At 48.1% G+C, this 24,437-nt stretch overlaps 8 protein-coding genes across 8 annotated transcripts; 5 read left to right on the forward strand and 3 right to left on the reverse strand.

Moving 5' to 3' along the window:
* Nucleotides 1-754: 754 nt before the first annotated feature.
* Nucleotides 755-2,650, reverse strand: H6S33_009071 (uncharacterized protein; the record flags this gene model as incomplete). The annotated part of the gene is made up of 3 exons (XM_044840426.1): nt 755-1,824; nt 1,918-2,487; nt 2,590-2,650. 3 exons carry the CDS (start codon nt 2,648-2,650, stop codon nt 755-757), a joined length of 1,701 nt encoding a protein of 566 aa, XP_044697886.1.
* Nucleotides 2,651-3,104: 454 nt separating this feature from the next.
* Nucleotides 3,105-6,154, forward strand: H6S33_009072 (uncharacterized protein; the record flags this gene model as incomplete). Its single annotated transcript, XM_044840427.1, has 6 exons — nt 3,105-3,258; nt 3,316-3,380; nt 3,441-3,605; nt 3,654-4,006; nt 4,083-5,749; nt 5,817-6,154. The coding sequence occupies 6 exons, from the start codon at nt 3,105-3,107 to the stop codon at nt 6,152-6,154; spliced, it is 2,742 nt and encodes a 913-aa protein (XP_044697887.1).
* A 714-nt stretch (nt 6,155-6,868) lies between these two features.
* On the reverse strand, nt 6,869-7,585 carry H6S33_009073 (uncharacterized protein; the record flags this gene model as incomplete). The annotated part of the gene is made up of 1 exon (XM_044840428.1): nt 6,869-7,585. One exon carries the CDS (start codon nt 7,583-7,585, stop codon nt 6,869-6,871), a length of 717 nt encoding a protein of 238 aa, XP_044697888.1.
* Nucleotides 7,586-10,139: 2,554 nt separating this feature from the next.
* On the reverse strand, nt 10,140-11,290 carry H6S33_009074 (uncharacterized protein; the record flags this gene model as incomplete). The annotated part of the gene is made up of 3 exons (XM_044840429.1): nt 10,140-10,558; nt 10,715-11,119; nt 11,233-11,290. 3 exons carry the CDS (start codon nt 11,288-11,290, stop codon nt 10,140-10,142), a joined length of 882 nt encoding a protein of 293 aa, XP_044697889.1.
* Nucleotides 11,291-15,308: 4,018 nt separating this feature from the next.
* H6S33_009075 (uncharacterized protein) lies at nt 15,309-15,937 on the forward strand (the record flags this gene model as incomplete). Its single annotated transcript, XM_044840430.1, has 4 exons — nt 15,309-15,435; nt 15,504-15,575; nt 15,630-15,838; nt 15,890-15,937. The coding sequence occupies 4 exons, from the start codon at nt 15,309-15,311 to the stop codon at nt 15,935-15,937; spliced, it is 456 nt and encodes a 151-aa protein (XP_044697890.1).
* A 2,796-nt stretch (nt 15,938-18,733) lies between these two features.
* H6S33_009076 (uncharacterized protein) lies at nt 18,734-19,690 on the forward strand (the record flags this gene model as incomplete). The annotated part of the gene is made up of 4 exons (XM_044840432.1): nt 18,734-18,981; nt 19,044-19,131; nt 19,202-19,616; nt 19,674-19,690. The coding sequence occupies 4 exons, from the start codon at nt 18,734-18,736 to the stop codon at nt 19,688-19,690; spliced, it is 768 nt and encodes a 255-aa protein (XP_044697891.1).
* A 1,739-nt stretch (nt 19,691-21,429) lies between these two features.
* On the forward strand, nt 21,430-22,325 carry H6S33_009077 (uncharacterized protein; the record flags this gene model as incomplete). Its single annotated transcript, XM_044840433.1, has 3 exons — nt 21,430-21,432; nt 21,513-21,612; nt 21,688-22,325. 3 exons carry the CDS (start codon nt 21,430-21,432, stop codon nt 22,323-22,325), a joined length of 741 nt encoding a protein of 246 aa, XP_044697892.1.
* Nucleotides 22,326-23,015: 690 nt separating this feature from the next.
* Nucleotides 23,016-24,103, forward strand: H6S33_009078 (uncharacterized protein; the record flags this gene model as incomplete). The annotated part of the gene is made up of 2 exons (XM_044840434.1): nt 23,016-23,258; nt 23,315-24,103. 2 exons carry the CDS (start codon nt 23,016-23,018, stop codon nt 24,101-24,103), a joined length of 1,032 nt encoding a protein of 343 aa, XP_044697893.1.
* Between the last annotated feature and the right edge of the window lie 334 nt (nt 24,104-24,437).

The raw sequence follows: 24,437 nt of genomic DNA on the forward strand, positions 1-24,437 counted from the left end.
TTATGACTTCCGAGCGCGCCTAGGAGGATGTGATTGTCAACAGTACCAGTACTCTCCACATTTATCTCGTCTTCTGGTCACAAAAGACGTCCAAGCTGACTTTTCGAGCTAGCATGAGGAGAGATTAGGAGACGTGTTCAAGATAAAAACCCATATAAGGGAGTTTCAACGTCTTGAGTAACCGGCCGCCGAGACGAATTAATGCGATAATGGAGGTTTCTAATATTTAGAATACCACGAATCTATCACAGTATGAAATTTATGCGCATAGTTTTTCTATGTACCGTACCTCGTCTGTAGGTAATCAATCCAAACACAGTACATCCCAAGACTTGAAAATAACACGTCTAGAAAATTAATCGAGTGATTATTCATGACGCAACAATCAGTCGAGAATTTAGGTCATGACTGATCACTCGACATATCTCCACACTGAAATGTCTTCCGAGTTCAGATGAATAAGACATTTTACACTGTTTAAGGATTATCCCGAGCCTGGTAGAGCGCTTTCGCTGGATACCGCAGCAACCCGTGGACGATAATTGCTATTATACTAATTAGGTCTGATCTGGGTGAATTCATGAGTACTTATGGAGGTTAGATATTAAAAAACACGCCAAAGACGTTAAGCAAACATAATATGTAAGAACGAGAAAAAAAAAGGGGAGGGGATATCTGGGACAAAGAAATTACAAGACGATACAATTTTTTGATAACACAAGGTCCATTCCTCCAAGATAACGCCATCCTAAATCTATAGTGTGTGATACGATAGCGATAAATTTTGATACCATAACAAGCGCTTCCCATTCTCGTCACAAAACAGGTCACCAGCATCAAAACTGAACCCCGCTGTCAGGGAGGTAGGGCAAGAGGAAGTGGCTTGTCGGTAACGTAGAGCGTCTAGCTCTAGCTTGTCCCATTGCATTGATCTGCCCCACCAGTCTACCAGTGCTATCGTGTTGTAAATTGGTAAAGCTTGGGCGGGAAGGTCTCTCATAACATTGTTTTTGTCCATCAGGGTCTTTTCGAAGCCATGTTTTGTTCGGGTGTAAGATGGTGTTTCATTGTGGACTATAGCAAGCGCTTCTTTATGGAATGAAGGGTAAAGCATGACGTATCCCCGGGAACGTATGAGGTTTATAAATGAGGTCGACCAGGAGTCTGAGATCTCCTTTGACATTGTAAGACGAGTTAAATTTGTTTGGTTCGTGAAAGCTGCTCCCATAGTCGGAAATAGGAGACTTTGGGAAAAGTATGAGTGAAATTCAATCCAATGTTGTGGGAAATAGAGTGCTGCGCGGCTACTTGGCGCTGTGTAGAGAAACGGGGATGGCTCTCCGGAGGGAGTGGTGAATGGTTTTGTTCCATTTATAAACGACGGCGGTTCTTCGAGAGAGATTCCGAATAAAGATGCTGTTCGCAATTTCTGGTAAAGGGAATATTTATATTCAAGTGTTGTCCACAGAATGTAATGGAAGTACCATTTCGAGAGTTCAACGTTTGCGTCAAGTACTAGAAGGAAAGTATCATCATTACTGGGGTAGAAGGATTCCATGAACCGCTTTGCGGTATCTTCGGCGGATGAGGCCGGATTGATGGGCCTTCGAATAAAAGTGCGAGTGCGTGATGGGAATGAGTAATCCGAAAGGAATGATTTGGTGAAGCCATGGAAGGGAGAAGACGGGTCGAGAATAACTGTAAGGCTCTTGGGATGGTGGCCAAAAGGATAGGCGGCGGTTTGAAGGGATTTTAGAAGACGCTCTAGGTTTCCAGAATGCTTATCGGCGTGTATCACAATTTCGAAAGATGGCTTTCTAAACGCTGGGGGATTTAGCAACGAATCAGCTTATTTCTCCCTTGGAGCCACGGCAGAGATATAGCATAATTGGAAAAGGGTCCAAAGAAATCAAATACCCTCGAGAGAACCACTATCAAGTCGTGTAATCCATCTTAATTCATCGATTGTGTTGCTCGGAAGCTCTAGCATCTGCATTTGTAGCTGTCCAGCTGTCTTACGTGCCATGTCCATGAACCATTCCTCCTCATGTTCCACAGAGAAAAAGACAGCTTGAGGATGTATAAATTCATGCAAATGCCTTAGCCCAAACCTCATCGCCAGCTTCATTCGATTCTTTGTCATCAAGCTAACCATTTCTGCCCGTGCATCGTGAAATGCGACGTTACAGCCTCCCAATTCAGTAGAAATTCCGTTGAGCTGTTTAAACACCTCAATATCGATATCATCCCTTCCCAAAAGCGCAAAGTGCACGTTGTTTCTTTTGAAATTTGCCATTTCACAGGCAACCACGGCGAGTTTACTCGCAGCTTCCAAACTCTCCGCCGCAAAGAGAACATTCCGGTTTTGAAATCTTGACCCGCCCACAGCTCTGGGAGCGGTGTCGTAGAGATTTAGAAAGTTAATGGGAATAATTTCTTTGGGCCTATAAAGCCCTGCTGGGTTCGGTATGTGTGTCCATGTGGTGACTGAATTCAAAATGAGGTAAAGCAGACATATTATCAATGCATAGCAGAGATATGTCGCTCGACGGCTGCGACGGGGGAGACGAAAACCTGAATAAGTCAAACCGGCACGTCGTTTCCATGGATGCTCATGAAGGTCTCTGCGGTCTAAAGGGGGAGGAGCCATCTATTCAGCATCAACACAAACTGAGACTCGAGAATAAAAGCTGTGTGTGTATTGCAGGTGCGGGGGTAGTGGCAGTAAAGAGCTGTAACAATCACAATTAGATTGAGAACAAGGATGATGATGTGAATGATGTACCAAATTGCTCAAAAATATTAAGCGAGCGACTGTTTTCCTGTGGATAAAGCTGTATGCCCCTCTGCACAGCTCTGTGATGGGCGCATTGGTGGTGGTGGGTGTCCATGGCAATTCTTACTAAGACGTGGGGCCAAGCGACGCGAGAGGTTACACCGCTACCTCCCGCGAAACTATCATCATCTCTCCCACCTTACACTTTATCCTAGCATCACAACCTCTACTCCACTCTCCATCAACTCATTCATCAACCATCCATCCATTTTCATCATCTTCGTGTATCCCATCCGTCCTATATCAAATTACCTACTCCCCCAGCATCATGGTCAAGGAGGACGATAAGTCGACAAAGCTCGACAAGGGCAAGGGAAAGGCCGTTGACACCCCGGATAAGAAGGATGGCGACCCCTCCAAACAGAATACCGGCAAATCTTCAACCGGCGCAAAGAAAGACAAGAAAGATGAACCACAAGAAGGTATTATTACACTCGGGAAAGCGGGTTTATAATTTGATGAAGCTGATGATGGCACAGAGGAACTATCTGAGGAGGACCAGCAGCTGAAGTCAGAGCTCGAAATGCTCGTGGAGCGGTTAATGGTTATTACTCTTTTTCTATCAAGTATGAAGAATGCGATGTCTGATTATCTTCCGATCTAGGAACTAAATACCGAACTCTACAAGCCTTCCTTGGAAGCCATCAAGAACTTCATCCGAACATCGACCTCTTCAATGACGGCCGTTCCCAAGCCCCTAAAATTTCTACGATCTCACTACCCATCAATGACAGAGCTTTATGAAAAATGGCCCGTTGGAGATGATAAGGTTAGCTTTTGCTTGAAATTCAGTTTCGGAGCTCATGACTAATTCTAGAAGGTTGCGCTTGCCGATGTTCTTTCAGTACTAGGAATGACCTACTCCGACGAAGACACCTTGGACTCTCTTAAGTATAGGCTGCTTGCTCCTACCGAAGACTTGGGTTCGTGGGGTCACGAGTATGTTCGGCATTTGGCCCTCGAGATTGGGGCGGAATATGCGTCTCGCTCAGAGAAAGAGGCAGATACAAAAGATCTTACTGATCTTGCGCTGTCCCTTGTACCTTTCTTCCTCAAACATAACGCAGAGGCGGATGCAGTAGATCTGTTATTGGAGCTAGAAATTATTGAGGAGCTACCACCCTTCCTAGATGAGAACACCTACCAAAGAGTAGGTTTGTACATGGTTAGGTATGACAAAAACAAGTTATTTGCGATAGTGAGGTTCGTGGCTAACCTTGGTCTCTTTTTTTCTTTTTGTTTTTAGCATGGTTCCACTCCTATCCCCGCCCGACGATAAAACTACCCTCGAAACCGCACACAGCATTTACCGAAAGTTCAACAAGTTGGCGCAAGCCATCACACTTGCTATACGCCTTAATGATTTGGACCTGATCCAAGAGGATTTTGATGCGACAGATGACCAAGTCCTTAAGAAACAGCTCGCTTTCCTTGTTTCTCGACAGCAAATTTGGCTTGATACTCCCGATGAAGATATTGGCGAGTGTCTAAATAATACCAACTTGTCAAAGTATTTCGCCGCTCTCGGCAAGGAACTGAACATTCTCGACCCCAAGACTCCCGAAGACATATATAAATCACACTTGGAAAGCTCTCGCGGTGGACCTGGTGTAACTGTGGATTCGGCAAAGCAGAATTTAGCAAACAGTTTTGTTAACTCGTTTGTCAATGCTGGGTTTGGGACTGACAAATTGATGCTGGTAGAGGATGAAAGTAATAGCTGGGTTTTTAAGAACAAGGATCTTGGTATGTTGAGTGCTACGGCTAGTATTGGAATGCTGCACCAATGGAACGTAGATGTTGGATTGGGTGTTATTGATAAGTACACATACGCCAACGAGGATTATATCAAGGCCGGAGCAGCTCTCGCTATTGGTATCCTCAATTCCGGCGTCCGAACTGAGGCCGACTCGGCGTTGGCCCTGCTTGCTGATGACTCCTACATTGACAGCAAGAGTCCTCATATAAGAGTAAGCGCGATCATGGGTCTTGGACTGGCGTACGCAGGATCGCAGCGTGCTGAACTCCTGGACCTCCTTCTACCCATTGTTAGCGACACGTCGCTGTCGATGCATATCTCAGCTATGGCAGCTTTGTCTCTTGGGTTGATATTTGTTGGTTCGAGCAATGGTGATATAACTAGCACAATCTTGCAAACCCTCATGGAAAGAGAGGACGCTCAGTTGAAGGACAAATGGGGACGCTTCCTTGCACTTGGTTTGGCCCTTCTTTTCATTGGCCGACAAGAGGATGCAGATGCCACTCTGGAGACCTTGAAGGCCGTCGACCACCCAATTGCCAAGCACACCGGTGTATTGGTAGATGCTTGTGCTTACGCGGGGACCGGAAATGTGCTCAAATTCCAGAGTATGCTGCACCTTTGCAACGAGCACATTGATTCATCAGAAGACGAAAAGAAAGATGATGACCTTTTCCAGTCATATGCCGTAATTGGGCTGGCTCTTATCGCCATGGGAGAGGATATTGGCGCTGAGATGGCTCTGCGACAATTCGGGCATTTAATGCATTATGGCGATGGCGTGATTCGCAAGACTGTACCTTTGGCTATGGGTCTTCTAAGCGCATCAAACCCTCAAATAAAGGTCTACGATACATTATCTAGGTATTCTCACGACAACGATATTGATGTGGCGATAAACGCGATATTTGCCATGGGATTGGTTGGTGCAGGAACAAACAACGCCCGCCTGGCACAGCTGTTGAGACAGCTTGCGAGCTATTACCACCGAGACCCCAATTCTTTGTTTATGGTCAGGATAGCCCAAGGACTGCTGCACATGGGCAAGGGAACGTTGAGTGTCAACCCGTTCCATACCGACCGCAGTGTCTTGAGCAGAGTGGCTACAGCTGGGCTGGTTACAGTGCTCGTTAGCTTGGTCGATGCTAAGAGTTGTAAGTAACATGACCCCCGGGGTCTTCCGGCACCATGTCAAGTGACTTTTACTAATATTTGCGACAGTTGTTCTTGACTCCGCACATTACCTGCTATACTTCCTTGTAACGGCTATGCACCCTCGATTCCTCATCACCCTGGACGAGAACCTCGAGCCTCTTCCTGTGAATGTCCGGGTTGGGCAGGCTGTAGATGTTGTCGGGCAGGCTGGAAGGCCAAAGACTATTACGGGATGGCAGACGCAAAATACCCCTGTTCTGCTAGCCTATGGCGAGAGGGCAGAGCTGGAAGATGACGAGTACATTTCTCTCAGTAACACCCTTGAAGGGCTTGTGATTCTGAAAAAAGTAAGCCACCTCGCCTCCCTCCCCGCCTTTGTGCAAAAGGGAATCAATAGATGCTAACTACCTTTTTTTCTTCTTCAGAATCCTAACTGGCAAGGGAGAGACTAAGAAAAAATTGTTCCTTGGGGTTTGACATTAAGTAGCTTCTGTTGATATATCTTTCCGAACAGAGTGTTATTCTTTCGAAAAAGAGATTCCTTCCTTCGTATAGACGAGAAACACACACTATTTATGGTGTATTTGTAGATATATATTATGTGAATGATGCTTTCTTTGCCCGGCACTTTGTCTTGATGGTCCACGATTGTTACGGTGTAGCTTCCGAGTGATAGTTTGTGACGCAGATGAAGTTCCCCATAACTCCAATTGTCAGTACACTTGCTCACCTGGTGACACGGATCCTGCCTGGTGGCGGTCAGCGGTTTGAAGCCAACGGTATGTAGAATTGACTTTGTGACGCCAAGGCTAAATTACTGCAAACACAACTAAACCAGCTATTTCTTTTCGTCAGCCAGCACCGGAATATAAGAAACTACAAGGCAACTAATTCTATGTTGGTATCTCTCTTTCTGCTAAATCTCTTTTACAGATAGACTGTATCAAACTACCCATTATTACGGGAGTTAATAGCCCTGTATCCTTCTCCCAGTTTACTAATTATAAATAAAGCTCTACATCTCTACGTATCCTACAAAAAGAACAGAAAAACACAGCTAAAAACTCCAAAGCAAAAAGAAGAAAGCAGAAAAAAAAAACCACCCATTACAACCATCTCTACTCCATCCTCCTATTCAAAACCTCCTGCACATCCACCCCACCCCCCAACTCCCCCATCAACCTGCCCCTCACCCTCTTCCCCACCTCCTCCCTCCTCCTCGCCTCCTTCACCCCCTCCCTCTTCTTCACAACCCCCGCCCCCGCCGCCACCGCACCGCCCTTCCGCTTCTTGACCCCCACACCAAACTTGTCATCCTTCGGCACCGTCTTCAGCGGGTACCGCATCCCCTCCCCCTCCTTCCCCAGCCCCACGCGCGCGTCCGGGTCCCACCCGGACTCCATCAGCACCTTGAGACCCTTGCTCGAGCGGTCATACGGGTGCGGCGGGTGCGCGTGCGGGAGGGCCGCGAGGTGCGCGGTTGACGTGGCGTGCGTGGCCGCGTCGGTGATTGGGAGGGCGCAGTCCGGGCAGGTCTCTGGCGGCGGGGCGGGGCCGGGGCGGGGCGTGGAGAGCCCGACGAGGGAGAGGTAGAGGTTTGAGACCTCGGCGCCGGTTTTGGTGGATTTGGGTGCGGGGGTGGTTGTGGTGGTGGAGGAGAGGGAGGTGTCGGTGGCGGGGACGAACTTGACGAGGCGTTTGCGCTTCAGGCCGGCGCCGAAGGGTTTTTGAAGGCGCCAGTCGGGGGTTTCGGAGTCTGAGTCGGGGGAGCGGGGGCGGGAGTGGGAGTGGGGGCGGTGGGAGGGCTGTTTGAAGGGGACAAAGGTCGTTTGCATCTTTAGAGCTGAGCTGGGCGGGCTTGGATGGGTTGAGGTGCTGTTGGAATATGGTTGCGGGCTTGTCCAACGGAGCTGAGGCTCAAATCCCGTGATAGATAACAATAACAGGGATTATAGCTAGACAGCTAACTAGAATCTATTGGCTAACCCTACAGCCGTGCAGTGAAGGTAAACCGTATGTAAAGTACTTATGTAGATGCAAGTATCCAGTTTGTGCAGACAAACGACCTGTACTGGGCGTAGTAGTTATTGTTTAGCTGCTGTTGTTAACCCATTGATTGGGCGCAGTAATGCCTAGTTACAGTCTTTTAAAGCTTCAGTTAGCTATCTATCCCTTATGCTGTTAGAGCTGCCAACTTTGCCAAGCATCATGTCTCAATTCTGTGGCTTTCGTGCGAGGCTCGCCTGATGTTACCATGTCCCAAGTATTATTACAGCGTAAGGGATAACTGCCCATTAGTTACTACATCGCTTATCCACAAGGCAGAACATGATCCAGCACTCGAACGAGCGAGAGCTCACGAGGGCCGGTTGGCTTACTCACCGTCCCCAACTCGGCATGATATTGCAAACACCGAATGATTTTAATTTTGCTTACGCGGTCTTTGCATAAATAGTGAATCTGCACCACGCCGGTTACTTAGTAATACGGCCGGAAAACAACCCCCCAATCCAAGCTATCCGAGGATGTTGAAATCTCCCTTTATCTGTGGTCTATATGTATAAAAAAGCATTCACAGGTGCCGTGCAGTTGTGTTTATAATCGCTTCTCCTCGGGAGGTTGGAGGGTGTCGATATCGAACTACACCGCTTCTATTATATTGTGTGGTCGGCAACTTGGTTGTGTCGATATCGATCAGCTGGCTAAGGCTGCGCCGAGTGATTCGGTGTGAACGATACTGGCTATGTCTGGAGGAGAGGAATTAGCGGGTTGTGGGGTAATGATAGATTAGGCACCGGCTTACCCACGCGGTAGCTAATCGGCGTGACTACCGCAGTAGCAAGTCCTCCCGGATAGGTTTATCTCAATGAGACAAACGCAAGGCCTCTGATAAACGCACCTATAGCCTACAGATATCGAAGCGAGAGACGTAAGAAACTCAGGGTTTGGTTGCATGAGCATGAGCATGAGCATGAGCAGCGTCCAAGATTAGCAAGCGACAGAGTAAACAGACACAGATTTGCACTCAGTATTAATAACTATCTATTAGCCACCTCACCCTCCACGCACGCACGCACGTACATAAATACATAAATAAGCAAACGAGCCCGTTAATGTTAATCCACATGTGATGGCACCCAGCGTCCCTGTCACGTCAGCGCCAGAGAGCCGGGTCGCCCCTCCCTCCCCCCCTCCCTCCCTCCCTCCCTCCCTCCCTCCAGCCCAGTCCCGCCCAGCCCCGCCCAGCCCAGCCAGCGAGTGACACCCCATGACGGAACATCCCTCACCTCACCTCACCGCACCTCACCTCACCGCACACATCCTAACCCCGAGCCGACCCACCCCAATCTTCTTATCCCACCACAGCTCCGAGGGCCGACGTCGACTGCTACCCTGGTATTTGTTTTTCGGCAATAACAAAATTTAAAAAGATATATGCAAACAGCAAGACAGTCGATCCATTCCACGGAAATAGACTATGTAGGTCGGGCTGCATAGCAATTGATAATCGAAACACCCCGTATCCATATCGCCCCGGCGCCGACGCCATTACCCCAGTTTTTGTTTGTTGCCAAGACATGTCAAGAGGGTTGGGGGACCAGGGCGTTTTTTTTTTTTTTTTTTTTTTTTTGCTTTGCTTTGCTTTACATGTCGACCTTCCTGGAAGTGCAATGCTCGCAGAGATCCATCTCGATTCCCTACATGGGCCCCGGAGCGATGGGCCAATCGCTACAAAATACTTGTTTTGATATGGGGGGGAAAAAAATGGGTTTGTGAGAGATATCACATATCAGTGTCACTTCTCACCCACTTTTCTGAGCACGCAATTTTTTTTTTTCTTTCAATGGCTTTTAGGGTGGAGGTGGAGGGAGAGTAAAACATGAGTATTTAGTCAAGAAGTAGCAGTAAACGAATTCCCACCGCGATGAATATATAGAGGACCTGCCGCTGCTGCTGCACAGGTTATCACTCGGCCAGCGTTCCGTATCATCTCTTTGCAACTAACTTTAAGTATTCGCCCGCTCTTCCTTCCCCCGCAAGAATATGAAGAAAACAAGAAAATCATAAAATCATAATCCAAGCCCCTAGAAAGAAAGAAAAAAAAACCCTTCGCAAAAACCCAATCTATATACCACAAATTTTGGTTGTGAAATGACGCCCAACCCCAACAGAACAAGAAACAAAAACATTCCAAACCTACCAATATGCCACAGTCAATATATGCCACCTATAACCAAATAGAGGCTTCAAAAAAAAAATAACACAAGCTAAACCAACAATAAACAAGATGAAAAAAAAAAAGCTATCGTGAACAGGGAAATACCCCGTTCACACACAAAAAAGCCCGGAGCCGGCAACATCCAGATCTGGGAGCAAGCAGCCAATATCTCAAGCCGCCCTTGCAGGCTCCCCCCAAAACCTACCCATCCAGTCGCGGTCCTCCTCCTCATCCTCCATCTTATCCCCCGCAATAAACGCCAGCACCCTGCTAACCTTCTCGTTCAGCAAATAGGCGCTATTATTGCCATGCTCCTTGACGCCCACCGCCGTCCACCCCGCCTGCTTCGCCCGCCACTCCCGCTCCTCCTTGCGCTGCAGCGCGCGGTCAACCCGCACCGGCACCGCCAACGTCACGCGCACGAGCTGCATGGTGAGCCGCACGCGCCCGATGACATCAAAGTACCCGAGCGAGAGCAGCTTCTTCTGCACGCGGTGGATCCGCCCCAGCTCGATGGAGATAAGGAGGGCGTAGGTGCGGGTTGTGAGGATCAACTCGCGGATGCGGCCAAACGCACGCTCAATGGCAACTGTCACCCACCGCACGTTAGATTCTCAATTCGCCCGCCGTTTTGATAAGACATGCGTCTGTATGTTTAGGGTGTGTGGGTGGGTTGTGTGGGAGGACAAGGTGAAACAGGGCGGGATAGAGAAAGGGAGGGTGGTAAAGGGGGGGAGTAACTAACCAATAACCTCCTCATTCACAAGGCTTGGGTACTGCTTGTTCAGCGCCTCCAGTAGCTTCCTCACCAGCCCGAAATCGCCATTGAGGAACTCGTTGAGTATGCTGACCACGGCGCCCCTGAACGTCTGGTCGCCCGAGATGAATGACGTCTCGCCGGGGTAGAACTCCCGGTGCTCGCCATTCCAGCTCTTTGATTCGCGGTCGTAGTGGGCCCGCAGGCTGGGCTTCCGCAGGATCTCGTATGCATGCGAGAGCCGCTGGAAGGCTTCCGTGCTGTCGGGATGCGCGGGCAGCTTGTCGGGGTGCACGATCTTGCTGCGGTCGAGGTAGTGGCGGCGGAGCTCTGATTCGGTGGCTCGGCTGGTGACGCCCAGGACTTTGTAGAGTGAGGGCTCGGTGAGGATTTCTAAGTGGAGGAAACTCGTGAGTTAGTGTGTTTGTAAGGGGTGGGTTTTTTGACGATGTCATCGTATATTTAGGAAAGACATGGGGGGGGGGGGGGGAGGGATTGTATTTTACCATTGATAAGTAAGGCCTTTCGTTGAAGGCCACTGCGGGACCGGATTTCCGGTTCCATTAAGGATGGTGAATATAAATTCGAACAACGAGATTCTAGGTTCACGAGAGAAAGGAGGTTTTATATATGATGTTATATAATCGTCACTATGGGGTGTGTGTGTCCTTGCTGCAAAAAAGGATTATGTACCGGGCAACAACGACCAGGCAGTAATATAATACGGGGTACAGCGAGTGTGGGGATTATTAAGAGGCAGAAGGGGGAAGTGAAGGCTGTTGGAGTAGCTGCTGCTGCTGCTGCTGCTGCTGCTGCTGCTGCAAACAAGGTCTCCGAACTGATGTTTGAATGGGCAGAGAGAACGTTGTGAGGAGGTAATGGGTGTGCGTGTCGGTGGGGGCACAAAGTGACGAGGATCGAGGGAGAATCGGAGAATCGCACCCACAGAAACGACGGTAGTTGGTGATGGACGGTGAAATGGTCTGGATTATCTGAATTGAAGAAGGAGGAGGAGCTTTGATTTCATTATATCAGAAATCGCAAGCACTGCAAGTTACGTATGTAGTAGAGATATGGGAAACAGCCCACCTCAATTGCACCACCACCATGGCCACCTCCATCACCTACTCTACCTCCAACTACATCATCATCCCCCATGATTCTCCCCTCTTTCCTCCGAGCAGCACCTCTTCCGCTGGGATAATTCCTTCCCAATTCAATTCCACCCTACTACTTCTTTCTCCGTATCCGACGCTCGAATCCACGTTTGCTGTCTGAATTGTCTACCCGACTGTTCCTTATCCTATGCCTCTCCTATCCTATCACATCCCATCCCATCCCTTCTTTCCTCCTGACTGACCGGAATATTCGTTTGACTGACACGTGAAAATACCCAGTCAAATAACCTCACCCCCCTTCAGCCTAGCCTTGAAAAAGCCTAATCATGCATGTTTCCAGCCTGGCGTTGAACCTCCCTTGGAAAAGCATGTGCTTCGAGCTAGGATTGTGGGGAGAAGGGAGGCGGGTTCCCGATGCACTGGGAAACCCACCGTTCCTTCGTTCCTTTTTTTGTGTATTTTTATTTTTTATGATTCTGATACGAAGCGACAGACAGAACCGTGGAGCAACCAGCTTTCTTGATTCTTGGTAACGAGGCTGTCTGTTCGGGGTGAATTTCCATCGAATTGATAGGACGTGCTGGATTGATTACCTACAACAACACATTGAAAAAGTATAGAGACTACCCACAAGTTACGTAGTCTACAACACTCATGCTGTAATATACCCCCTGTCAACCGCTTGATTTACACGTGTGCATCAATGCTCTATCTCAGCACGCATATATGTAGGGTGGTTAAGGTACTCTACTCTACTCTATCCACTCTACTCGAGACCCGTTCTGGTAGAGTTATATCAGAGTCATACATGTAGGATGTAGGCAGGCCTACTACTCTACATGCCCTACTCGTACACAGGTACATGCAAAGATAATGAAACCGACCAAAAAGATTGCGATGGGCAACGAATCACCACCGCACGCTTGGAACTTGCCGTTTGATAAAACACCCGCCGCCCGTCATGTGTTCTGCAGCATGAGCACCACTGGCCAAGGCAGAGGTTAGACCCGGAATATCTTCGGTAATTCGTGGAAATCCCCCGAGGCTGGTGGTGGTGGTGGGGTGTTTGGATGAAGACGCTGCCTGGCTGCTGCGCTGCTGCTGTTACTGGAGTGAGGGGTGATAGTTGTTCCCTTCCGCAAGGGTCTGCCCCCAAGTTGTTCCGGTAGTTCCGAACCGGTTTGTTGACCGAGATATGGACGGAAATGATAGAGTGCCCAGAGTACTCAACCACCGTCCGCACCCCCTTCCCCCCACTGCATGTACCGATATCGGAAGATGGGGCTCTGGGTCATGTATATGCACTCGGTTTCCCACCGGGGTCATCTCATTGGTAAGCACCTTTTTTAAGGCATTGCTTCGTTTATAAACTTTCATGCAATCTAAATTATGCTGGCACCGAAAATAGTAACATGGTATTTCCCCATTATTCACTGTAATAATTATAATATTAATATCGAGGTTTTTTGTGGTGCTGCTTGTTCCCATCCGAGTGATAGACTGTGAAGCTGTATAGCATTTTCATTAATAGTCTCGTCGATACTGAAAACTCATACGATAACAGCCCATCTTTTTATATCAATAGCTATGTATAACCCAGATATATTGGTCTTAATGCGTAACATGCGCTGGGGGCGGCCCTTTATGCCCGGTACCGATCTAGGCTGGCATGATGGGGGAGTTAGATTCCCTTGCTGCTGATTAATATCGGAGGCAGTATATATTGGGAGGCGTCTAGCTACATGTAGATTACCCTGAGGACTATTTGGCTCCTTAAGGTGCCTGTTCTGGAAGAGAGATGAGAAGGGTGGTAAGTATCTCCTTGACCTTCTATCTGAAGCCGATCTCTGTGCGGGGTTTGGCTTGTGCAAGCAGTAGGTGTGTGTGATAGAATTCATCATTAGCTTTTCGTAAAAGTTCCAAGAGCTTTATAAGTAATAGAATTACATGTATTTCCTTGATATCTTTCACCCAGTAAGAAATAATGGTGGGTGACTTCTGCATACTAAGCTTTAGGGTACCTGCATGTATGCACAGGTTTTAAATTTTGCATCCAGATAGGACGCCTGAATCTAATGCAAATTATAGCACAACCATTAGAGAGGTTTCGCAGCGAGTTTTCAGATAAGAGGTGCGCCTACAAGCTACAGAACCTATACGCAAAATAAATAAACAAGCAGAGAATAAAAGTTAGGTTTCGCTCCTTGAAGTGCTCTCTAGCATCCGACAATGCGCCAAGTATGCCTAGAGTGAACTGACTACTCTACTCTGGGAATTCTTGTAGGTGTAGGTATGCGCGAACTTGCATTGTCTGATGCAGTCCTTAAGCTGATACATCCGCTTATGATGTACTGATGCTTGGTATCCGACAACGAAAAAATTGACCTACTTGCGCATACGAAGCCATATGCGTGACTTTATGCACCCTAACTATGCGAAAATCCCGTTGTCGGACGCTGCGAAACCTCTCTATTGATAGTCCCTAATAATCCTAGCTTTAAACGCTGCATATTGATGTCTTAAACAGTATTTTGAGGTTGAATTCCGTCTATCGAGTTTCCGAGGTGTGTGTGTGTCTGAATTCAAAGTACACATGCTATAGGTTCGCCATTTTATATATAAGACCGATAAGGATGTAGGACCAATCATGCAATGTTATAGAGAATACTGCCGTTGTATCGTTGGTCGGTGTTTGCGGTGAATAATGAAGAACTGAAACTGGCCACTTAGTATTGGTACGTACCCAACCCCAACATACATAGATCAATTTTGGGAGTTTTTATTGACAGGGATAGGAATCTCTGGGCCGGGAGATATTCGATGTTAACTATTATAAGGTTCAATGCGTTTAGTTTGGAAATAGTAACTTTCACTCTGTTTCTGATATGAGTGATAATGGGTGACGGAAGGTTGTAGATGCCACGTATTCAGATTTAGTCTCATTCCCAAACTTTAGGCGCGGATTGTATAATTGTTTGTACAGATAGAGATAGATAATTGCAAGGCGTGAGCTTCTAAACAAATCTCCTGGATTGAGTCTGAGTCGAATTAATGCGAGTGCTTGTTTTAACAAAGTGGGCATAACCATATTGTAACTGTAAACAACTCACCCAGTGCCAGACGAGAGTCACCACCGTAAATTGAAGCTCGAATTGACAGCATAAAAGTGTAGATCTTAAACTTGAATCTGGTTCCTGAAATTGATCTCCTAGATCCCTCCGTCGATCTCTTTGAACATCAATTGACGTCGAAACAAACATGCGGCACCGCCAACCAGATACGGCAAGATACCCCTTCTTAGCTTCGGGCCAGAATTCAGAGGTCGTTTCTCGAAGGTTGCCTTAAATGGTGGGGACGTCATGCGCACGCCAAGATTTCGCGATAAACCTAAAGCGCGGGAAGAATCCTCTATCGCGCGTGAGAACCTAGACTCATGTAGGTACAACTGCCTTCTCACATTAAAAATGCTATCAATTAAGACGTCCTCAAAGCCAGCGAAATGCAACTTATTGCCGTGCCAGATCAAATATACAGGTCCTACGGACGCCACAGAGAAACATTGGGTTGTGACTGAGGGATCTGGGGAAGATGGTAATATTGTTCTTGGAGAGGCCTCCTATGTCTCTGTCCTCTGTGCTGATTCCTTACTGTTTGTACAGAACCAAAATCGGCATCTTTCCGAGGGAGGAAGTTGGCTGGGAAATCTTTTCCGGTGCCTGAAGGCTACGAGGGTATTACCGATACTTTTCGAACTACAAAGATACCTACTGACGTTTCATGAACAGGCCACATTCTCGAAGCTACAGAGGAGAGGTTACAGTCCGAAGACCAAAGTTCAACACCACCGATCTTTGAAGAGGAATTGGATGTGAATATCTTCAAGGGGTTGTGCACATTCGACGAGATTACGATTTGGGGTCACGATGCTATTCCTGATAAAAGTAATGATAGTGTTGTCAGAGGAATCGACGAATGGATCGAATTCGCGAATAAGGTGAGCTTCTTGTAGCTTTAGATTATAAGCGAGGTACTGACAGTAAGGAAGATTCATAGCTTCGAGGAGGACGACGTAGCGGAAAAGGCAACACATTGATTTAATAATTTGCTTGCTTTTTTCTTTTTCTAGCGAGGGGAACATATCAGTATGGTGCACGTATGATAGATTCATCACATTTGCAACCAATATAGATCACCGGGCTCGTCGATATTGCGTTGCTGGAGAGGAAAGCTTTCTCAGTAGATCAGAAGGACAGTAAGGATATGTTAGTGTAGGTGTTAGATGAAGATAGTTGCGGGGTATGATAATTTTCAAGCGACGGCGTTCTGTACGTTCTGTTTGCAATGTTTTTTTGCTGTGATGTTTCTTTATCCAAATAATTGAATGCCGAGATACCGTTGCGTGCCTTGTTGTGCGTGAGCGCACACTCACTCGGCTCTGCCAAGATATAATTACTCGAGGTGACTGAGAGAACTCGCCCTTCCTTTCTTCCTTCGTAAAACCTTCGCCACTTCCCGCAACGACCATTATTTTGCTTTTGATTCCCAAGCGACATCACTTCTTCAGAAACCCCACTCCCATGGCCGATTCGCAACTATTGTGAGTGTGTCATTAGATTGACTCGACTCCGAGTACCTATCGTATCATGACTCTCTTCTTGAGAGTCATGAGCAGATAGTCCAGTATGAGAGTGGACGAGCGACCGCTTCGGCACGTGATACGAGTCTCTCAACTGATTGGACTGACATGCTGTTGGCTGCAGCAAAACAAAGGCTGGGACCCGTACCAACCACCACCACCACAATACCACTGATTCTGATTTCGGGTTTTCGGTTGTTTTTAGATGGCTGGGAACGCAAGGAGGAAGAGCACAAACATTCCCAGTCTTTGTCGAAAACAGAGTTCTATTGCTGATCCGCTTCACACGGCATCGTTGGTCTTCCTCCTTGCGTTTCCAATCATCTAAAAACAAGCGGACCCCCCCGAAATCAGAATTCCAATTTTCTTTAGCCGTGTCATCATTACTGACATTAGGACAACCAGCAAAACAGGAGCCGCAACCAGCATTTTTGCCGCAGACTTTTGCTGTAAGTTGGCATTTGCTTACAAGCAATTTTGCCAGTTGACATTTTTGCTAGTTACATCGCCGCAAGGGTCGGTGAAAGCTGCAAGCGGCGATCCTGGGAGTTTGGGGGGTTCACAACACAAGCAGTTGCTGAAAATAGGTTAAGCGGCGTTGTCCGTGTCAGCTGTGGAGCCAAGAAGTGGGCGTTTGATTGCGGTTTCAAGGAGCCCCCGTCAGATTTGCAGCGCCTCTCTCTCTCCTCTTTTCTCCCGACTCGAGTCCCGCTTTCCCTTGATTTTTTCTGTTTCCTTGCCTCCCCACTTCTCCTCCCAGTCGCAACTTACAAGTGCCTTTTAGAGGCCGTTTGTTTTTCAGAGTACCCTCATTTCTTTCTTTCTCTTACACTCTCTCGTGTATTTTTTTAATCCTCTCTCGTTAAGTACGAGAGGATTAGAAGACTGACCGGACCAAGTTATCTTCTGACTGACTATTATTAACAAGCAAAGCATATGGTGGACAGCAGACAGTTGGGGCACTAATAATATCAGGGTGGACAGGCCGACACGGAATGGGTGGACGAGACTGACAACGGAGCAACAGCAGCAGGTGAAGCGAATTTTTTTTTCCGCCGGTGTGTCCTTGGGTTGGGTTGGGGGCAAATTCTAAGGGGGGCGAATGAAGGGGACAAAGCGACGCGTCAACGGCACACGGAGAAAGAAAGGGGCGGGGCGGCGGAAAAAAACAGGGAGGCTCCTCCCAGTTGAGCAGGGGGGTCACTCGCGACAATCACAATAACAACCATCAACCAACAAGAAATCACAGCGACCGTCAACATAATTCTATGGAGGCTCTTTTACCTTCCAGCTTGGGCTGGAAGCTTCTGTTGGTGATGTGTGTCTGGATGTGTGGGCAGAACCGGAGAGGGTGAGGGTGAGATAAATTACGAGATGAGAGCGGGGGTATCTAACGGGGTTAATTATTTTATTAACGCCTATGTACTTTTTTTTCTTCTTATTTTTTTCTGTCTTTTTTTTTTTGTTCTGCATCGCCGTCTAGATGGGGCTGTACAGTGCCAGTGTATTTTAGATTCCTTTTGTTGGTTGAAAGCAAAAAGTTGCTTCGGACCGGCTGTTTTAGGTGGTGGATAATCGTTGTTGTTGCAGCCTGGTTGTGAAAAGTCTGCGACTCACCTCCCCTTCATGCGCCGAAAGGGGAGGGCTGGAGGCGTTTAGCGTGTGTGAGTCACATCTGCGGCACAAGGCTAAGACTTGGCGGTGTAGTATATAAGCTGGCCCGCATCCCGCTCACCCTTTTCTTTAAAAACCTCTGGCCTCACCCACGCGCAGAACCAACCCCCGTTTGTTCATCCCCCAAACTCCGTCTTATCAAACTGATCAGCGTTCGAATCGCTGTTCCCTCACTCCATATATCCTAGATCAACTCTGTCCCCTCTTAGTCATCGAGACAGGAAGATTACCGAGGCCCTTATCAGTTTGTGTGTGTTGCGTTGCTGTGTTAATTCGCCACCATCGCCTCAATCCAAATCCCCAAACCTTTAAATCTACCTGAACATCCACCCCGTCATCGCCACAACGCAGCCAGTTCATCTAATCTACCCAGGTGAATCGACTACCATAGAATCTACATCAAGAGTAGCCACTCCTTTTAATTGAAATCACAATAAATTGTCACAAAGGGGAAACATTCGGTTGTTCTTCTCCTCGCGCACACTCACAATCCCTACCAAATCTCGAGGAAATAACTCTCTCCAAGACACCATCAACCACCAGCCCTCATAAGAATCACCACACATTACCACCATCACCATGTCTCGCATCATCTCTCACCCTCAGAATGCCCTTCAAGCAAAGGACTTCACCAGCGCTACTTCTTTGTCGTTTCCCGGCGGGGCCGGTGACCTCACTCCCCCATCTTCGGATGTCGAGAGCCAGAAGCAGCAAGGTGATAACCACGAAGGCGATGATAACACTTCTGGCCCTGTCGCTACTCCCGCGACTCCGGCTGCCACTCCTAATGGTACACCGTCAGTCAGCGGGATTGTTCCTACACTGCAGTGAGTATTCCCCATTTTGATATCTATATTTCAATACACAAATTAAACTGGCATGCATAAAGAAACATCGTCGCAACCGTCAATCTAGATTGCCGATTGGATCTCAAGACGATTGCGTTGCATGCTAGGAACGCAGAGTACAATCCTAAGGTACTACTAACCTACTTGCTCTGACCCCTGGTCTGTGTTTTAGCACTTACTTATGCTGTGGCTACTTTAGCGTTTTGCTGCTGTGATTATGCGTATCCGCGAACCTAAGACCACGGCGTTAATCTTTGCCTCGGGCAAGATGGTTGTCACTGGTGCGAAGTCTGAAGATGATTCCAAGCTTGCGTCCCGCAAGTACGCACGTATCATCCAGAAGCTTGGTTTCAACGCCAAGTTCACCGATTTCAAGATTCAAAACATCGTTGGATCTTGCGACATCAAATTCCCCATTCGTCTTGAGGGTCTTGCCTCTCGCCATCACCACTTTAGCTCCTACGAGCCTGAGTTGTTCCCGGGATTGATCTACAGAATGATCAAGCCAAAAATCGTTCTCTTGATCTTTGTCAGTGGCAAGATTGTCTTGACGGGCGCGAAGGTCCGTGAAGAGATTTACATCGCCTTCGAGTCCATATACCCTGTGTTGAACGGTAAGATCCATCTTGGTACATGTGTTTACATGTTCTTTACTGATGAGATATCTATAGACTTCCGCAAAGTCTGAACGCTATGGGTACTCGACAATCTTAACCATGTGTATTATTAATTTTTTCTTCATGACGGCACGAAAACATTAACAAAAGTAAATCGGAGGAGCTGATTGAAAATGAATAGGGAAGCGGTTTTATTTCCTTTTTTTGTTACCGGCGAAAGAAATAGTTGGGAGGCTCTTTCACCGTTGCTATTATAACTTGCATCGTGTGGTGTTTTGTTTGGGCTTGTTTTATTCTTATTCTTTCTTTACTATGGGTATGGGTCTTTTTCTTTACTGGAGTATCGCAAACTAGAGCCCTGGTCTTGTGTGTTCTTTTTGAGATTTCCTTTCTTTTCTCTGAATCTTGTTTTTTTTTTTTAACCCCTTTACACTTCTTTATTTGTTTTACCACGCATTGTTGGGGGGCGAGATACGGTGGGGAATACTGGGGGATTTTTTTGTGCACGGTACATGGAAACATGCAACCGTTGACTAGTGGGGACGAGAGAGAATGATCAGAACTGCCAGATCGTTCCGCGATGGGCCGAGAGCCATCGTCAGAGAACGCTGGGAGGTTAATGGCTTCCTCGGAAGAGGAGAAGAGGAGGGTCTACAGGCTATGTCTAGTTGTCGAGTATTTTTTCCATCGACGGCTCTCCAGAATTTGCAACCTTAAGATGCCTTCGCTGCTTCGTAATAAAGATTTGCGTTGGGTCTGAAACTGAAACTATTTGTTTGTACTGTATCATCTTTCCACTGAAAATACTGAAATCTCCATAATCCTCTGTGATGTACTTTGTGGTATCGATGACTTGTAAGCGTGATATGCAAACAACAGGCAAACCATGGAATGGGGGAGAAATGTTTGGATTACTGATTCTCGGCGGGGATAGAAAGGGTATCAATATTCATCTCAACTGAGTCTGAGTGATAGAATGTGACTAACATTCTGGCTGAATTTCTCTGTGACCTGCGGGGAACGTCGGTACCTCGGTTTCCCATAGCAGTGGTCCTCAAAGCACTGGTAACTTACCGAGCTGCTGGTCTTGCATTTGGGGGGGGTCGACGTCAGTCATCCCGTCAGTCCGTCAGACTCAGTCAGCCTAATATCAGTTCTATATCAGTCTATCAAATCAGTTATCAGTCTATCAGTCTATCAGTCGTCATTCAGTCAGCTCAGTTCAGTTCAGTTCAGTTCAGTTCAGTTCAGTTCAGTTGTACGTACATACATAGCCCTATATAGCTACCTACCTATAGGTGCTCTCTCTATATCTCCTGTGGTGTCTGTTTCCGTTAGCACATCAATAATATTACCACTCCCAGCTCAGTCCAGTTCAAAGGTTCGGCGTCCCAGCTCAGTCGAGTCGGAGGGAGAAGCAGAAGTTTGGTACAGGACAGGAAGGAAGGAAGGAACCATCGGACTGAATCCCGTGTCGCGTTGAGCCGCGCCCCAGAAACCTCCCCGTGGCCACTTGCCACCAAACCCAACCCTTCCCGCCCCTCCCACCCCGCGCGCCCTTTCCCTTTTCTCCCCATCCGATGCCACCAGCGCCAACAAAGCCGGACCCCACTACTCCAACGCCATACCTTTCCATCCAGCTCCATCTCCACAGTGCGCCCCACCTCTCCATCGAGTTCATCATCATCGTTGCGCACCGTCGCCTACGACTGTCTGCGCATCCCCTGTTTCTGCTATTGCTGTTGTTGAGTGCCACGAGACGACTAAGGGCTACCCTGACGAGGACTAGTGGCGCGTTGAGGTTGTCGAGATGGTGAGTTTGTTTCTGGCTGCGAGGGAAGAGGGAAGGGAGATTGGGAGATGGGATGAGGGGGCTGACGGATTGTGCGACAGAATTCATTATTTAATTCTGCGCTGAAGCAGACGGCATCGGTGAAGAAGGACCTAGCAAGCTTCGCAGAGTCTCCGGTCAGCTCATCCCCGGCACTACAAGGTATGCTTCTGCCCCTCCCCCTCCTTTCGTTTCTCTCGCCCGATCCTTTCAGCTGAAACAAAACCAACCATACAGGCCAGATCTCCGCGTCCCTAGCCTCGCTCGCGCGCACAATCGATGACTACGACTCCATGGCACGCCGGGAGATTGTCCCAGCCAAACAGGAAAAGGCATTCCAGCGCGTCAAGAACTTCCGCAAAGAGATGAGCGAATTCAGGCAGCAGTTTGACCAGCTAAAGAGCGATCGGGCCGAGAAGGAGCATACGGTTGCTCGTGGAGAGCTGCTGGGTCGGCGCGGGCATAGCTCGGCGACTCCAGAGAATCCGTATGCTAATGCCCATACGAGGAATCACTCGGCATCATTGCAGCACTCACCATTTGCACCTGCTCCTGGAAGTGGGTTAGGTATGGGAAGTGGTAGTCTGCAGAGGGAGGATCATGTGTTCAGAGAAAGGGACTTTATGAGTAGGACCAATGATCAACTAGATGATTATCTAGATAGAGGCAGGGCCGTATTGGCAGATCTGGGAGAACAGAGAGCGATGCTCAAAAACACCCAGAGGAAGCTGTACAGTGTGGCCAACACCCTGGGGGTGTCGAGGGACACGATTCGTATGATCGAGAGAAGGGCCGCACAGGACAAGTGGATATTTTACGGAGGAGTTATCGTCTTCTTCGTGTTTTGTTACTTGGTGCTGAGGTGGCTACGTTGATGAAGGGAATATATTAGCAGGGCCACGTGCATCAGGACGGTTATGGACTTCTTTGCTGTGTTATTTGGGCATTCATTTCCTTTCTTTTTTTTCTTTCTTTTTCTTCTCTTTTTCACATTGTTCTTGTTTCTGCTCTGGGCGTTTTCGTTTCTATCATTATATGCAGTGCGTAATATTTTTTCCCTTCTTATTTTTACTGTGTTGGCGTCAGGACAAAAAAAAAAAAAAGAGAGAGAGAAGCAACACTGGCTCCCTGGACTGGCTGAGGGCTGGCCGAGAGTTGCGTAATGAAAGGACGGAATCGATGTCCGTCATACAAACCGGGAACCTAGCTGTGTGATGCGATGCTGTGAATATGTAGCAGGTGTGGTAGTGGTGGTAATGTATGTAATGGTGATGTGACCGCGATGATGATGATGAGCGCAGAATAGACAAGAAATACATGTAGTAGACCGTGCAGCAAGTCGTTCCCCATTCACTGATATTACTAGAGAGCCTTTTGTGCGACTGGGAGCAGCGAGTCGAGTTCCGGTGAATGGGCAGCGGATGACAGATGTGCAGGATGTCGATATATCATAGCTGTCTGTACCTGCCGTATTTACCGTGTATCACCCCGATCCACTCGCGATCCCAAGAAAACTGCTGCGGACACCGACGTCAACAAAAAGACACCCTCAAACCTCTCACCACATGCCCTCCACGCTCCACCCGCCTCCATTCACAACCTCCGCATCCTCTCCGCACCTGCCCAGCGAGGTCACCCGTAGAAAACAGAATGCTATCGCCGACGAGGACCCAAATAACAACTCCGACGACGACGACATAGCGTCAATATCGTCCAGTTCCTCGACCGCATCCCTACCAACAAATTGGAGCTGGGGCCCAGGTGCAGGAAGCTCTTTTGCGCCGCCGTTTTACAATCGGCCACCTACTGTATGCCTCTCGTTATCGCTAGTTAGCGGGGGGAAGTACTGACAGTGCGGTACTAGCCACTCCCGCCCTCTCCTTCCCTTACATCGCTCCTCCGCCCTCCATTCACACCCTCTCGACCTACCACGCCCGACAGCTCCGACTCTGAAGCCGTTGCTACCTCCTCACGGATCGCGCAATCCACTCCTCGCGCTTCCCCAAAGGTTCCCACCTACGAATACTATGGCTTTGTGCTCTACCTCGTCTCCTCGCTCGCCTTCCTCATCTACATCATATGGTCATACTCCCCCGCGGCGCTTCTTCATGCCGTTGGGATCCATTACTACCCGTCGCGATGGTGGTCCCTGGCTATACCGAGCTTTCTAGTAATGCTAGTAGTGTATATATTTGTTGCGCTCGCAACATACAATATGGAGTACCTCACGCGCGGGCTGGATAATATCGAGAGCGTAGTTGACGACGCGGCCAATATTGCAGCGGTAGACTTTACACCGAGAGTCGCTACTCCTGTCGTTATTGTGCCAGTAGTGGGCGAGGAGGATGCCGGTAATAGTAGTAGTGGCCAGAGGAGAGTAGTGTATGAGGCGAAAATGTCGGCCAAGAGGTCTGGGAGGGGCAGAGCGGAGAGCTGTTCGGAGAAGTGGAAGGGTACAGGCGTATTACCAGGAACCGACGCAGACTGGAAGAGCTTGTGGGGCAGGGGAACTGATGCAGTGATGGATGTGCCCGTAGGAGGAGTATGTGAGGTGCTGTATGGAGATGCGAGAGAAAGGGAGGACTGGGAGCTGGGCGTCGGGGACGAAGAGCTATACGTACTGGTTAATGCCAGTAGTGATGGGGATTGGTAGACGTATTTGGCTTCTTTGGGGCGTTCGGGGCGAATAAAATTATATAGAAGTAATATAGTTAGTAATGATCAAAATTCCTTAACATATATACGTACTCGTCCAAAATATCATTGACCTGCCTTGGCATGGACACCATCACTACGTGAGCCATACCTAATGTACGGCTGGGACTAAACGGCTGGGCCCTTTGCTTTGGGTCTTGTCACTAGGGGGAACACAGCTGATAGCCAGATTGATGGTTAGAGACTGTCAGTTGGAGCTTGACCATACGCAAACTGATAGTGGTTGCAGGATGTATTAATGTGGTGCACTGCAAGTATGTACGCATTGTGCC

The sequence above is a fragment of the Morchella sextelata genome (genome assembly GCF_020137385.1).
Source record: "Morchella sextelata strain SCLS chromosome Unknown scls_3, whole genome shotgun sequence".
In the NCBI taxonomy this organism is placed as follows: Eukaryota; Fungi; Ascomycota; class Pezizomycetes; order Pezizales; family Morchellaceae; genus Morchella; species Morchella sextelata.